Source organism: Cynocephalus volans, chromosome 7 (genome assembly GCF_027409185.1).
Source record: "Cynocephalus volans isolate mCynVol1 chromosome 7, mCynVol1.pri, whole genome shotgun sequence".
Classification (NCBI taxonomy): domain Eukaryota; kingdom Metazoa; phylum Chordata; class Mammalia; order Dermoptera; family Cynocephalidae; genus Cynocephalus; species Cynocephalus volans.
The window spans coordinates 135,935,237-135,952,123 of NC_084466.1; the positions used below are offsets into that span (position 1 = coordinate 135,935,237).

The 16,887-nt window shown below is 39.1% G+C and overlaps 1 protein-coding gene across 1 annotated transcript in view; it reads left to right on the forward strand.

Annotated features, from left to right (window-relative positions):
* SORCS3 (sortilin related VPS10 domain containing receptor 3) overlaps positions 1 to 16,887 on the forward strand; it is a 575,161-nt gene that overhangs the window by 489,208 nt on the left and 69,066 nt on the right. Inside the window, exons 13-14 of the mRNA XM_063102487.1 lie at positions 1,427 to 1,518; positions 12,035 to 12,142. Of these exons, the coding sequence (XP_062958557.1) occupies positions 1,427 to 1,518; positions 12,035 to 12,142 (200 nt within the window). The remainder of the gene's footprint in view (positions 1 to 1,426; positions 1,519 to 12,034; positions 12,143 to 16,887) is intronic.

A 16,887-nucleotide genomic window follows, 5' to 3' on the forward strand; every position in this document is an offset into this window, starting at 1 on the left:
GCCAAGGATTCTGCTTTTCACTCCAGGGCTGGGCAGGGCAAGAGTGAGCAGTGCCTGCAATGATGGTACAAAGAGGCAGATGTGAGGATAACTTCTTCCTCCTCCCCAATACTAAGACTTTTCCCATGTTCCTTATTCTCAGTCTTCAATCCAGCTCCTAAATTATGTGGCTTGTCACAAAGCCATAGTTTAAACTCCTTAAACTTTAAACTAGGAGAGAAAAGCCTAGCGTTGCAGGCTTAGGCTCAAAGTTCATATCTGAAATATAAGTGAATCACCCTTAGGCCCTTTGTGAGTTAAGATTCACCATTAGTAGGGACATGTTTCTTTCCTTAAAAGGTAAATGCAAAAAGGAAAACAAGAGATTTAGGGCTAAGAAACTATTTACATTTTCTATAATGCTCCCTGCAACATATGTACCAGAGGCCCCATTTCTCCTACTCATTCCCTCTTTAAATCTACCTATACCTCTTTATTCCCTTCTAGTCCTCTTCATGTAAGCCACCATCCCAACCTCTCCATCTAGGCTGCAAAAGCTACCATCAGTGGTTAAGTGCTGGAGGAATTCTCCAAGTTTACTTTCCTAAAGAAGATCTAAAGTTGAGATTAGTTCTCTGCTGAGGAAATGTTTTCCCTGTTTCAGGTTGGAGATATGAAAGTCATATCTGGTATAAGCATTGGTATATGTGGGATCAGGTCTTAAGTTCTCTTAGTTCAGAGCCTTTTACCATAGTTGGTGCTTAGCAAATGCCTATGGCTAAGTGGATAGATGGATGGATCACTGAATGAATGGATAGATAGGTAATGGACAAATAGATAAATCAAATAACAAATAACATTAGGTCCCTGGAAATACTGTGTTCCAATGAGCATTTAGAGTTGGGGTCCACAGGTACCAAACTTAGGTCTTCATCCAACTTGCAGGAGAGCCTATGAGGTGGTGGTGAAGTCTACGTATTCAGTTATCATGTGTTCCATAAGTTCTAGGGAAATTGTCCTTTAAGTTCCTAATTTATAACCAACACTATCAGACATAGACTACTTATAAATCAGCAAACATCTGAATAGATGAGGAGGAAGAGAGGGCTGAGTTGTAACGTACTAAGATGAACAGATGGTGAAGGTAAGCCGCACCTTCCTTTGGGTTATCTAGGTTAGCTTGTTGCCTCACCTTTATGTAGAGCTTGGTTCCCAGTACTAGTGGAAAGAGCTCTGGAAATTCTATTTGAGTGGCCTAGGGAGAGTTATTTGTTCTCTGTGAGTCCATTTCCTCATCTATTAAACGGGGATAATTCTTGCCAGACTATCTGATAGGGTTGTTGAAAGGCTCAGAATCTAGACGAAACAATTTATGTGAAAGACTGTAAACTGTTAAGCACGATGCAAATGTAAGGTATTGCTATGATTGTTGTTGTTGTTGTTCCAGATCTTTGATGAAGAGTACAATGTCTGGTTCCTAGACTGGGGTGGCGCCCTCGTGGCCATGAAACACACACCTCTGCCAGTCAGGCATTTGTGGTAAGGACAGCTCCCTACCCTATTAATTAGCAGTGGGGAGGGTTGGGACAAGTTATCCTGCATGTTTTTGTGCCCATTTACCCATTTCCTCATACATTTATTCATCCATCTGTCCATCCATCCATCCATTTAATATCCATTACATCGTGTGACTCAGAGGGAGCAATAGTAGGCCAGATAATTGAGATGAAAAAGTGTAATGAATGGGGTGGAGTGTAGGAATGGGTGGTCAGATAAGGTAGAAAGGAACAAGGACCAGTAAGTTCAAGCAGCCAAGATTGGGAATCCAAAATATAAGAGACAGAAATTGCTACAGGAGAAGGGTTAGGTGTATGTAATAAATACTGAGTTCTCTTCTAGATAAGCTGAGTTTGGGATTATTCAAGCAGCAATGACCATTAGTTTTCAACTATATTTCTCTGACGATTCAGGGGAGGCCTGGGTTGACCCTTTAGATTTGGAGTCATTAGTCCCTAGAAGGTAGTTAAAGCCGTAGTAGTGGCCTCAATGCCTCAAGAGAGTGAGTACAATTAGGAGAAAACAGGGACTCCTATGGTACCCTGATGACAACTAATATTCAGAGTGGAAGAAAAAGTTATAGGACAGACTAAAGAGAATTGGCTAAAAAGATAGATGCCCATAGAAAATGTTTTCACCAATGCTGAAGGAATGGGTGATCCATAGCGTCAAATTCTACAGTCGGATCAAGTCACTCATGGAGTGAAGAACTATCAAGATTAAGCAATACTGGAGATTTTTAGTGATATTTGTCAGAATAGATTTAAAACAGAGGTGGGGTTGAAAATTAGACTGCAGTTGATTTATGAATGAATGAATGAATGAATGAATGAACAAATGACTGAATTCATGATAAGCAATGAAAGGAAGGAGAGACAGTGTAGATTATTCCTTTCAAGAATGTAGCTGATGGAATGGAGCTGAGAGTATCTATGTGAGACTTCAATGGGGAAAAGGGTTGATTGAGAATATATTATGATGATGATGATTATAATGATGATGATGGTTTGTTGTTGTTGTTTTGTTTATGTTTTGGACGGGGCCTGGATGAATCGCATGTGTGTTTGTATCTCGTGGGGAAAGAGTTTCAGACTTCAGATTCAGCAAAGTGAATATTTGAAAAAGTAAATATTTGGAGGTGGAGGGTATGCTTTTTTAGAGCACAGTTGGTGGGATTTCCTATAGGCAGGAGAAAGGACCCTGTCTTAACTGACAGACCCCTCATTTTGGGAGACCAGCACTTTTAGAGTAAGAGTTTACTGGGAGGAATGAGACTGTAATAATAGGATTCCCTGCAGCCAAATCCACACTTCAGCCACCTTAGCAAGGACTTAAGAAGGTTTTTCTCCGTTTGGACATTTTAGGTTAAAACATATGAAATTGCCATTTTTAGGTCAAAAATGGTCAAATATTATCAGTATTTTATATCCCACCCAGGCATAAAGTCAGATAGTTATACTTACCACTATATAATTTTACAGATGTACTATGAAAATAAATTCTAAAAAGACATATGTAGCCATTTGTAAGAAAAGTGCTCTACCAACACAAGGATGAACTTGTAAAAGTTCCCAGCATAATTGTTCAGTATCATTTTACTACCGATTATATACTTTTGGGGTCGTATTCAAAAACTGGAATGGCTCAGTATTAATGTTAGTCAGCATTTATTGAGCGATTATTACATTCCAGGCACTGTCTAAACCCTTACATGAATTGTCTAATTTAATTCTTAAACCAACCCTATGTATGCGAGTATGCAGACATATTAAATATCTTGCTCAATGCTACACAGCTAGTACCTGGCAGCACCAAGTCGGGTCTCTTTCCTTTTAACTGCTTATTTTCTAGATATTGCAATGAGCACACAGAATCTTATGACATGGTCCCTGCTTTCTGGGAGATCGTAGTCAAGATAAAAGTTTAGATAGGCCATCCATCACCAGAAATCAAAGCAATGTCGGCTAAAGGATGCTGGCTGTGTGCGTTGCTGGAATGCTGAGGCAGGATGGAATCTTTCTGGTGTGTAATGGAGTCTTCCTGTGGTAGGTGGCATGAGGGCTGGTCTTGGAAGGAAGGAAGCCAACAGTTACAGGAGTGGTGGGAGGCAAGCCACGGGAAGGGAAGACTCTGACCAAATCCTGGAATTTAGGAAATGTAGGGAATGTTCAGAAGATTATATCTGATTGGAGCCATGAATGTAAGTAAAGTGTGTAGGACTCCGAAGAACTTAGATGCCAGTTAAGGTTGACGGGTTAAGGTTGAGCTGGCAGTAATTTCTTCCACTATTCAGACCCATGCCTCTCTGTGCAGGGAAGAGATTTTTCTCTCGAGGACTGAGTAGGACTTGAACTCTCAGAGAAGTCAGCTTGTGTCTTAAAACAAGTTTGTTTCTTAAACAAGAAAGGCAACGGTTCTTTGCCCCCATATTATGTTTTAAGAGCCCCATCTAAATCTCAATAAGAAAATCGATAAATGCCCTGTAGACAAATAGAGCTGGGCAGGTTTCATCACCTTACGTTCTGGGAAAAGGGGAAGCAACCATATCTTACCCTTGACCATCACCTTCCTGCTCGTTCCCTTGACTGTTGTAGGAAACAGGCACTTACTTAGCTGTTGACTTTCAGGATTTTCTACAGAGAAGTAGTGAGGAAAGGAGGAGTTTGTTGGTGGTGTTTTCTTTTGGTGTTGGAAGAGGAGAGTATATTTGGCAAGGAAGGAATGCATGGGGCAGTGGGACTAGAGCAAGTTTTGGTTCTAGTGAATCTTAACACCCTTATGTCTGACCCTTCAGTCTGATCTGCAGTAGTTTCTCTGCAGAGACCTGCTCACTTCCAAAAGGAGTGCTTGTTTGAGAAAGCCTGGAAGGAAACCATCCACATTGGGAAAATTATTCAATATTCACTTAGGGATATATAAGTAGGATGAAATCATCCTTCTTAAAGTCATCAATGCAAGTTTGAGTTTTCTCTTGCTCCATGTAATATCTCTTTTCTTGGTAAAAATATCTGTAGAGCTCTGAAAAAATAACTGCATTTCCATTGACTTTCCTCTTATAATAATAATGATAATTCTATTCTCCATTTGTTCACCTAGTATTAAAGATGATTTTCAAACTAAGCATTACCTCCTTTTAAGGGATGTTGAAATTGTCATTTGTCATAAATGCTACAAATGTTTCCCCGAATTTGGACAGGGACCATGATTTCTGCTTACTTGCCTATCTGTCAATGCCCTTCTCTGAATCAATCTCTGCAAATGGTTAAATGCCAGCTATTGATTATGTGTTAGAAAACAACAACAAATAACTCATGCAGGAATTCTCCTTTGCTTTTCTCTTTCGAAGGCTGAGTGTTTTGTAAGGGCTTGACCTTGTCATTATCATCAGTGTTTTCTTACGAAATTGTTGACCGATTTTGTCTCCTGGTTATGAGATGCAAGCTTCTGAAACACACATGTAGCTTCTTCATCACCAGTAGCTTCTAATTAAGTCACAACCGTCAGGGTAAACAAATAGCTCATTGTTAAGTGAAAGAAAGGTTAAGTAATCAGTTTATTATTATTTTCTGTTATACATCTCCAGCTGACATTATTTTGTATACAGACATATATATGCATATATATTTGCAGAGGAAAAAGACATCAGCTTAGCTACTCTCACACAAGGGTGTAGTGGCTCTCTGGTTTAAATAATACCTACATTGCTTTTCAGAGAAAATGGGAGTCATAATTGAAAAAGCTGGGGAAACTTTAGCTAGGCTAACAAGGCATGCTGTTTCCTACAAATTGAAATGATAAGTAGCCAGATAGGCCTGAAGACAAAACAGCATACAAATGAACCCCTTTATTTGCGACCATGTACATTTGGATGCATAGGAATTAGAACCTAAGTGCTATTGCAGGTAAGCCGTCCATCTGGTATTACCTTCATAGCTTAGAAGCATTAGAGTGAAATGAACAATGGAGCACCGCTAAACACAGAGCTCTAATGAAAACTCACAATAGGCAGAGCACCTAATCACCAGGTAGACTGAGCTGTGACTGCTTGCTTAGCCCTGACAAGCTGTCAATGTTGCTTTCAATGGGATGTTCCTGGAAACAGAGGAAAACATCACCTGGTCTTTTGTGTTCCTTTGTTCTTCTGTAAATGGTTGTGGTCGCTAGCGTTTTGTTCCAAGGGGATTTGCATGAACACAGTAGTTCCAACCAATATGTGCCTCTGTGCATGTGCTATTCTGAAGAATTTCCAGGTGGCTAAAATGCTACCACCTCATGCTTTAACATAAAATAAAACGGAGAAATACATCTCACTAGAGGGAGGAACACTGATGTCAATGACCAATATAACTGTTTGTATGCTACAGACTAATGGGCAGGACTCTGGTTGTTCTTGGAAGATTCTATTCCTTTAGTTTGTATCATCTCAATATCATAGTCATAGACATATGAGGGAGGAAAGGTCCCAGAGGTTGTGTAATCTGGTGTTACACCTGGTATAGCACATACTTTTGTGACACCCCAAAGGGTTACCCCTCTTCACCAGAATACCACAGTGCTAACCAACTTGCAAACACCCAAGACAGTAGGCTTCCATCCTGTATAATGACTTTAGTTGTTAGAAAGGTTGTTTTCATGCTGAGCAATAATGAATCTATTGGTAACTTCTGCCTATTGACCCCTATTCTGTTGCATAGATGTACATAAAATGAGTCTGCTCCGCAAGTATGCATGAGTTTTAGAATCACACAGCTGGAAAGAGACTCAAGATGTATTTTTTTTTTTTCTAGCCTTTCTAAGTTTTGGGAAATGAACAGATATGCAACTCGACAGATTTTATTCATTTGTTTATTCACTCTGCACATATTCATTGAACATATACTATTTATCCAGCATTAGTATGGAGGCTGGGATATACTGTTGAATGAGGCAATGTATTTGGGAGCCTACATTCTTATGCACAAATATTTGACTGTTTCCCTTAGAACAGTCACTAGAATGGAAATATTTTCTCTTTTGTTCTGTGTTTTTTTAATTGATACTTTTATTTACCCAACTACATTCTCTCTAATTTCATTCACAAGCATTACCCCTTTTTGGTAGTCAACAAATGTTTGTTTGTTTTTAATATATGGAAATTTTCTCACTTAGAAAACTTAAAAAGCAAATGGTAATGAATTTAGTTTTGATTATTCTTTTCCCTTATCTGTCTAAAAATTCATATAACCTGTTTCTAGGGCAATTTGTTTTTTACCTTTAATCACACTGATTGTCAATTTTTCTACAACGATTGAAATTCATATAATTTAGGATCTGATAGAATAATAATCTATTTTCTTAGGCATGTAATCTATCTGTGAGCATGTACCAGACTCACTGTGGCCTCATTACCTCACATGATAATGCCTTGCCAGAAAATATTTAACAGCTGATTGACAATGACCCCAGTTCCTTTTCAGCTTGAAATTATTTCACTAGCTGATCTCCTTTCTCCAACTGTGGGGCTTTTGTGTGTGTGTGTACTAAGCATTCTGCTTTAAGTTCACCCTACCTTATTAGTGACTTTCAATTCTACATCCCCAATTATGATCAGCAATTCAGATGCATTCATCCAAAGGTCTCCTTCACAGTGTTACAATATGGAAGTCTAAAAAGCATCTAAATTGTGTCATGGATCAAAACAGAAACACACAGAAAGCTTTGCTTCTCCCACTTTTCCCCTTTTCCTTTCCTGATTGATTAATGCCCCAAATTCAGTGTTGTCCATGATTTCTTTGTTTTGCTCGTGCAGCCTATGTACATTTTGTCACCAAATTCTATTGGCTTCACATCTAAAATTATTTTAAATCTTTCAATCTGTTTCTCTCTCCACTGCTATAACCTTTTTTCTGAGCTCCATCTCTTACTGGGTCTCTTACGATTACCACTCTCTCCCAAAACATCTCCTTGTATCCACTTTGCGTCCTGACAATCCATTCATCACGAGAAGTACAAGTTGTCTTTTAATGTTTAAATCAAATCATATCTCTCTCCTTTTAATTGTAAACAAGGTCCTTCATGATCGGGCTTCTGCCTTATTTTCTGATTCCATTTCCTTCTACTCCTTCCCTTTCACACTGAGCTATAGTTGCTGACAGTCTCTCTATTCTTCCCATAGAGCAGCCATATTTCACATTAGATTTCTCCCTTGGTTCTATGCATAGCTAGTTCCTTATTATCACTCAGATTTCAGTTTAAATGTCTCCTCCTCAAAGAGGGTTTTCTTAAAACATCAATACAAAGTTGCTATTTGGTCACTATCAGATCACTTTGTTTTAATTATCTTTATGACAGTTATTTATAACTCATATATATTTTTAGAATATAATATTGACTTTATTAAAAATGCATATGAACATATATGTATACACGGCAAAAAGATTGAAAGGAATTACACCAAAAATGTTAAGAATGAGTATCTCTGAGATCTGAAATTTTAAGTGATTTTTTTTCTTTTTAGCAAGAAAAAAAATACTTAGTTTAATTTAATAACTCTTTGAAAAACATTTCTTTTTATACTTATCACCTATCTTTTTTTATTCATTATGAATATTCATGGGATACAAAGCTGATTGTCACCACTCATGCCCAAGATGTGATGGCCAGATCCATAATGGCAGCATGACCATTACCACAAATTGTGATTATACCCCGTGTCCTCCACCCAGTTATCCCCAACCTCCCTCCCCATCCCCCCTTCCCGCACTCCACTTTGTATCCCTACGTGTGTCCTCTCCCTCTGCAAGTCCAATACACCACTGTGGTCTTTCTTTCTTTCCTTCTTTCTCTCTTAGCTTCCACTTATGAGTGAGTACATGTGGTATTTATCCCTCTGTGCTTTGCTTATTTCACTCAACATAAGTTTCTCCAAGCTCATCCATGTTGCTACAAATGGGATAATTTCATTCTTTTTTATGGCAGAGTAGTATTCCATGGTGTATATATATACCACATTTTTCTTATCCAATCATCCATCAATGGACATTTAGGTTGATTCCACATCTTGGCTATTGTAAACAGAGCTACATTCCCATACTCATTGCAGCTCTGTTTACAATAACATATTTTTTCATCAATTTATTTGCATGTTGTTCATCTCCGCAGACTAGAATGTAGGTTCCACTGAAGCTAGTGCCTCCCCTTTCTTGTTCATCACTGGATCCCAGAACTGAGGCCACTGCCAGGTCAGGCGCATAGTAGGCATCAATAAGTATTGGATGAATCAATTTTATTTTATTTTGATTCTGTAGTCCTATGTTGCCACTATTTGGAGGTCAACTGGAAATTTATTCCTGTCTCTCTGAGTATTGGCAATTCTACTGATTTCAATTTCACTTATAGACCTACTAAGGATTCCCAATTCCCTTGTCTTGACCATTAATAAGCTATTGACCTGAGGAGGAGAAGGTGGGTGAGGGACAAAGGGATTAAAGGACTCTGGGCCAAATGTTTACCACGTCAGGGAGTTTATTTCCAGCAAACCTGGAGGGGAGACTGAAAGCTCTGTTCCCTGCCTCACATAGACTAATTAGGAGGTTTATAGGTTTTGAATTAGGTTGGATAGCTATTCTGAGCATTTAGCACTTTGTAACAGCTCTGTGGTTTTCCTGTTTTGCACAAGATTCTGCTTTGCACAAAATCCATTTTTTTTTTGTTTGTTTTTTTAGAAAGCACTTTCCTTAAGAGAAAGGGAGGGGGCAGGGGGCAGAGTGAGGAAGTGGTTAACATGGCTGTGCTTATGCTAAGCTGATTGTGAGGCCTAATGCCATTCAATATAGTTACCTCAGAACATTTTAAAACTCCTAGTTGTTAAAAAGAATAGCTCTCACAAATGGCAGCCCATCCAGACCCAAATTTCTAATAACCAAGATTGCTTTTCCTAATGTATTTTTTCATGTTTCTTTAGGGAGGTGGTTTTTTTTTTTTTTGTTCTTTATAATTGCCTCAGCCTGAGAGAGTCAAGTGTTAGAAATTACTGATCTCAGAAAGTCAACCAATGATACAATCCTGGGCTTCCACATGGTACATTGACTGGAAATGAGGGTCACAGGATTCATTCCTCACCCTAGAGAGCTCTTCGCTGGCTCGTGCTCACTTACGTCATCCCTGGACTCCCTTTATTGCATGAGTATATGCTACTTTTCCAGCCTAACTTTGGCATTTCTCATCTTTTCTCTGTGCCTCTGCTGATCCTGTTCTTCCCTCCAGCTCATGATTCTGCTCCTTTCATATGAACTCATTTCATGCAATAGGCCCTTGATCTTTGCCAATTCCTCTCCCCATCTGGGCTTAGCTTTGCTTTGGGGCTTCTCTCTTGATGCTGGAAGGCTGGGATGGTCCTTCACCGTCGGCTCTGTGGTGTCTTCTCTTCATTGTATCAAGTGAAGATGGCTGTTCTATTCCCTACTAGTAATGACAATAGTGTGAAGGCTCCCCGGGGTGCTGGTGGCACTCACTGCAATTGGGTCTGGACCTTTTTCAGTAAGGAAATTGTGAGAACGAGACAAGGAGAGAGGTCTTGAGCTCACTTTGGCTTCCGTTTATCAAGACAATAACCAATTTGTCTAACTTTAAAAAAATAAAAATAAAAAACTAAACTAATGCTTCCTCACCTCCTAGACTTATCAGACAGAGTTAACTAGCCAGTGGCCATGGCACACTCTGAAGCGACTATGATTTTTTTAGGAACTAATGGCATACAGGGCAAGAAAGGTAAAGTTCATTCCCGACTGTGCTTTGTTTCACTTTTGAAATGAGAAACCCATTTCTACAAAAAGCAGTTCAGAGCTGCCCAGCTCTCTCTAGTCCAGCTTAAATGGTTATGTGGCCTTCAGCTTATTTAAAAAAATAAGGCTGAAATGACCAAGTTCTTAAAATTCAAGACAGATATTAATAATAGAGGAATTCATAAAAACTTGTATGACAGACTATTTTTCACTTGTGGTCATGGGTTTGGGTATATCATAAATACAAAAATTGTTTTCTGAGAGACAGTTTACTCTAGCTGGGTAAAGAGCTCGACTTTATTATTGTTTTTAATATGTATATTGGAGAAGAGAGGATAAGACAGAGAGAAAGAAAGAGAAAGGGACAGGGAGACAGACAAAAGGCCAGTGGATAGAGAATGGCATGGGTAGGTGCTGGTGATGGGGACAGAGACTCCCACATCCAGCTTTCCAATGCCAGTATAAATCATGCTAGAAAAAATTATTGGATGATGGATTAAAGAGGGCCCTTCATTATTCCTTATTTTTTTCCATTCTTTTATTCATTTAGCACTTATGTAGTATCAACAATGTGCCAGCTTTTCTGATAAGTACTAAGAACACAGAGTTAATGGTATGGTCTTTGACCTCTGAAAGCTCACAATTTAGTGGGAAAGTCAGATATATTTTCTAAAATATATATAATGTAATGTAAGAAGCATTGCCATAGAGATATATATGTGGTGTTAAGGGGTCATTCAATGAATGCTGTACATGATCTCTGAACTCCCAGAGTTTATAATCTTGAATTGAGAGGTTCAAGATCAGTTAAGATGTCATTGTTCATTTCTATGATAGGAGAAGGCCAGGTTGTTGTAGGAACATATAGGAGAGATTTCTAGTTCTAAACTGTAGACTTAGAGAAGAATTAAGAATCAGCCAGGGCAAGAAAAATCTCGGAGGATGAAGGAACTAAAGCTGTCTTGGGGAGGAAGGGGTGCTCAGAAAAGCTTCTCAGGAGAGATGATCTTTAGGCTATGTCCCCTGGTTAAATTAAGAGGCAGACAAGTACTTGCTAAAATCACAGAGCTGAAGGAAGTGAGCACTCAGAATTGCTCAAGGCTCTTCCAATAGTAGCATCTTTCAGAGTTCCAGGTTCTGTATCCAGAGGTGCCAGACCTTCCTCCTACCATTTGACGAAAGATGGAACAGTGTCACTCAGAACATCTCATACACTCAAGAGTCATCCCTAAAAGCCCCTTAAAGTGACATAGGGGAGGGAAAATGATCCTAACATCCATTGTGAACAAATAGGAAATTGCTTTTTTTAAGGTTTGATTTGAAAGACACACACCCCCCTTCCCATAGGATATACCCCGCACTACTCAATTTGTCTGCGTCAGAAACTCCAAGGCTGAATTGATTGTGCTGTAAACTGAACCTCAGGTTCCATTCCTAGTACTTGAAACGTGACACTCCAGCCACTAAGCCCTCCTGCTTGGGTTTTTTTCTTTTTTCTCCGATTCTAATGTCTTGAAGTATTTCTGCAGCTCTGGTGCTGTCTCTGCCTGAGCCAGGAAATGTACTTTCGATCAAATCTCATAATAATATAGGCAGATGTTGAAGATTAATGCCCTTGATAATCCAAACTGCCAGAGAGGGAGATACAGAGGAAAATTTAATAACATGAACAATGGTTGCAAATGATTGTGGCTTTATTTTCAGCTGTTTTTTCCATGTACTTGTTTCCAACCCAGGGTGAGTTTTGACGAGGGCCACTCCTGGGACAAGTATGGCTTCACTTCCATTCCTCTCTTCGTCGATGGGGCTCTGGTGGAGGCAGGAGTGGAGACGCACATCATGACGTGAGTAATTCTTTTGCTGTGCTAGAAAGGAAAACAGAGTCCTCGGTTCTAATTCCACGGAGACCTAGGAGTTTTCCCAGGGAAATTTCCACCAGTGTTTCAATCTCTGGAGCAAAGTTTCCTCATCTATAAAATGGAAGTATTTATGCTTGCACCAAGCAATCCAAAAAACTCCCGCTAGGATTAGAGAGGTTTGGGTCCTAACTGAAGTTATGGTTTCTAATGGAACTTAAAGTATTACAACAAATTCCCATTTATCCAAAACCCAAGCAAACAGAAAGCTTAGGTTTTTAGATGTGCTTTCTGTCTTTCCAAAACTATTTAAGAGGCGAGGGCTAGGATGGAGAGAGTAAAACAGTCAACATACTGAAATCAGGGAATATTTTAATAGAGACTCTTAGGATCTGTGACACACACAATCATATAGTTATTCCTATACCACTTCAGATTAATTTGCTGTGAACATTTTTTTTTTCCACACGCCTTTACAATGAGAATGAATGATTAGGATACAGACCTTGAAGCTATAAGAAAAACCAGAAAAAATTCAGAAAGATGTACTTTCTGAATATTAAAGAAAAGTATAATAATAATTTGATACTATTTCCTAAAAGTATACTAAATTTTAATCCTTTCAAAATTGATCATCTAGGTTTATGTGTGCTCATGTGTCTGGCAGGGCTTGGAGGGTTTGGTAATCCTCCAGTAGCCAGCACTGCCCCCTACCTTCCTCATTCCTGGTTGATTGGAACACCTTACACCTTAACTCATCTCTGGACAGAATGAAGTGAGTCTGATGGGCATGATTAGGGGTACATGCTGTATTGTGAGGTTGGCACAGAAGGGCTCATAATAGGTATCTGTGCTGTTTTGGGGGAAGGGTGTGGTCTTCTTACTCTAAGGGATTAGTGGCAACTAGGAACCCAGACCTGAGTTACGATTCTGTACAATCCGGTAGCTGTGGAATACCTGTCTGGTCGCTAGACCTGCGGGGCCTCCATTTCCTCATTCGTAAAACTGAATCTCCTCTTTCTACTTCTTTCTAAAAGGTTGTAATTCTAAAAAAATTTATCCTTTTTTAGGAAATTCAGCAGAAGCACTGCAAAGGAGGGTCTCTTAGAGTCCCAGGTCTACAGGATTTGTATAGGGCCTTAAGAAAGCATCTGTAGGAATCCCAGTGTCCTTGCTATTAAAAAAACGTTTGTGATGGAAAATTTGGAACACTCCACAGAATGTTTTAAAAGTCACTGGGGACAAGTGCCTTAAAGATTGATTTTAAATCCTCTTCTTTAATTCTCTCTGCATTTTCCAAATTGCTGGTGAAATCTTCACTGTAACTCCACGGGTGGTGGACTATGCCTTTTGAAGACTTGACACTCGTTTTGAGCAACTGCTACATTCAGGCACTGGGCTGGGTCCCAGAATCCTGCGGTCAGAAATTGAAAGACAAGATGTCAAACTCTATGAGGAGCTGCTATAATCCACCCAAGGGGTATATCACATTGGTAACTAATGCCTTTACATGCAAATTTTATGTTATAGTAGGACATTTCTGGGGCAGTTCTATTGTAAAATATGAGCAAGGATTTCCTGTAGAATTCATTGCTCAGGAAATAACGGCTGTGATTTGAGTTTTGTCCAATAATTTATTCCACTCTCCTAAAATATACCCCCAATCAGAATTATCTCACCATCTAAATTTCCAATTAAAGTCCCCATGATAACAAAGTAGACTCTATTGTTAAGCTGTCAAATCACTATTAATTAAGGGTTAATAACATCATAGGCAAGTTTAGCTGCATAGACAGTATTTAAGATATGAGGTATTATTAATGCTTACAGTCTAAAGCTTCATCATTTGGTAGATACACAACAACAATATATAGCATTAGTTCAAGTCCTAGGTGTTCAAAGGCAATATTGTAATATAATTTCTAAAATATAAATAACTTTGTAAGTATATAAATATGTATAGTGAATATTCAAGTGAGTGTATATATAGACACATACACACACATACGAGTATATCTATGCATATTTTTATCCATATATGTATATATAGGGACAAATATATAGATGGACAATAGAGAGACATCGAGAGAGGAAACCCCTCGGATCTAGGGTCCTGGCAAGGCCTTTGTAAAATTATAAGAAAAAAAATTTTAGTACCTCCTATGTGCCAGATACTGTTTCAGATGAACAAATCAGAAAGAAACCTCTGATCTCATGGAATTTGCATGTTATTACTTTAAATAAATAAGATATGCAAATGATTCTGCCATGTATCCCAGAATACTCTACAGAGAGATTCAAAATTTTCTTATGAATTTCAGGAAGTAGGAATACAGGAATACTACCATCTTTTTCAGGAGGATCTCTGGCCATAAGCTGACTTTTCCAAATTATTTCTCATTCTTTACTTAATCCCTAGATATAAAAGGAAAAGCTTCTATTTTCTAGCACTTTCTCTGATGTGGCCATTAGAGAGCTCCAAATTCCATGAGGCAAAGGTACATGTATTCAACAAGGTTGTGCAGTCTGCTCCCTGGGTGATTTCAAGCCAGATGTTGCTGCTCATCCGTCCAAATCTGACATGCCCCTAGAACCTTGGGCAGTGGTTCTAAAGCCAGCCATTCCCTGTTTTCGTACCAAAGAGATTTACTAGTCCTCCTTTTATCTTGTTTTCCCCTCCTCTCATAATCTGATTTACCCTGCATTTTCCTGTATGAAGCCTATTTAAACTCATTGCATGTCTCTGTTGGGCATTACTTTGAACATAACCACATGCACACAAACCAGTCTGTATGTGACCTGGTATTCCCTAGCAAGTTTAAGGGCACCATTTAAATTCTGTGTTCATCTAATCTTAAATGGTAATATTTTTTTCTCAGCTTCAGATGGAGTTTAGCTGGTCACATGGGTATGAGGGAGATTGACCTCAGGGCCAAACCATTTACTGAAAAGATGAGATAGTGCTTCTGTTTCCCTTTCCACCCCACTAAGGCTCCACAAGAGCTTGGCAGCACCTCTGTACCTCTTCCATCTTGCTGGTCAAGATACTTTAAAGAACAGAGCATAATTATTTTCTCATAGCCCATCTGAGGGAGGAGACATATTTGTCTTTCATGAAATTAAGATGGGCCTTGGAAGCATTCATCAAAACAAGTATTAACAATTTGAGTTACCTGCTTTTAACTTTTTATTAAATTCAGAGTTTCTCTTGTATGAAAACAATACAGATTTTGTCAGGACTCTCTAGACAGCCAGAAGGGTGAGCCCTGGAAGGGTTGCCAAAAGGTGATTTCTGTTTTCGCAGAAAGGGCTTTAAAACAAAGTGGCCCACTAGGGCTGACCAGTGTTTGTCCCTCGTGGAACAACAATGGGAAGGATTGAAGTGGGAGTTCAAAAAACTGATATATTCCTTAGGAGACAAGAATTCTTAGCCTTGCATTGAAGTAAAAACTTAGTAATGCACAGGGCGGGCCTGTGGCTCACTTGAGAGAGTGTAGTGCTGATAACACCAAGTCAAGGGGTAAGATCCTCTTACTCCTTACTAGGTCATCTTTTTTTTAAAAAAAAAAAGAAAAACGTAGTAATACAGCAGGCTGTTTGAGTTCTGTGTCCTTCCCCTCACTGTTAACCCTGACTCTTTAGCTCAGCTGTGGTCAGGGAGAAAGAAGGACTACACCAAGGTTCTATTGCCTTAACTAGTCATGCTGATTTGGAGAATTTAACTATATACATTCATTTAAAATTATTTTAAACTATTTTAAATTCATTCATTTAAAAACATTTAATAAGCTTCTGGTAAGTATCAGACCCTGTTAGATCTTAGGGATATTAAAAAGGTAAATTCAATGCTTTCCCAGTAAGGAGTTCTCAGGCGAAGTGGCGGGGGGTAGGTGAGGATACAGTAATCGTGAAGGAGCCCTTGTCATACATCCAGGAGAGGAACAGAGGGAAGACTTCACACACACAGTCAGTGACAACTGAGTTGGTCTGGAAATTTTAACAGCAGTTCACCAGCGAAAACACTCAATGATAGGCAATGGAATGTAAGTCCCAAGAAAGCAGATTTTTGACAGTTTTATTCATTAGTTTAAACTCAGTGCCTAAAAGGGGGTTTGGTGCATACCAGAAAGTCAGAATTACTTGTGGAAAGAATGCATGATTTCAAGGCAGAGGAAAGAAGATAAACAGACTCAAGAACCACAGCAGAGCGTGACCCGATGTCAAGCAGGTGAGACTGTGAAAGAGTTTATGTTCTGGAATTTGACCTGTATCCAGGTGACAATTTTGGAATTGAAAATCTAATCAAGTTACCCGTCTTCTCAAAACCCATGGGAGGATTTCCACTGCCTTTAGGACAGAATCCACACTCGTTAAATGGCCTACAAATCTAGACTGATCACCTGACTGAGACCTTGTTTCTGGCCCTTGTGATCTGACCACCCTTCTTTGGGGCATTGGTGCCTCACTGCTCCAGGGTCTTTGTCTTTTATCTTCCTGAAATGGGCTTTCCCTCTACACTTGAACAATCAAACTCCTAAGTACCTTTCAGGTCTTAGCTTAAGTATCAGTTCTTATAGCTGACCTTCCTTTAACTGACCAGATCCGGTTGGGTCTCCACAGTATATACTGTCTTGGCCCTATTATCTTTTCCTTCACAACACTTTAGATAATAAATATGAATGAAAATGACATGGGTTTTTTAATATGTTCATCCTCTACATTCACCTACCCTT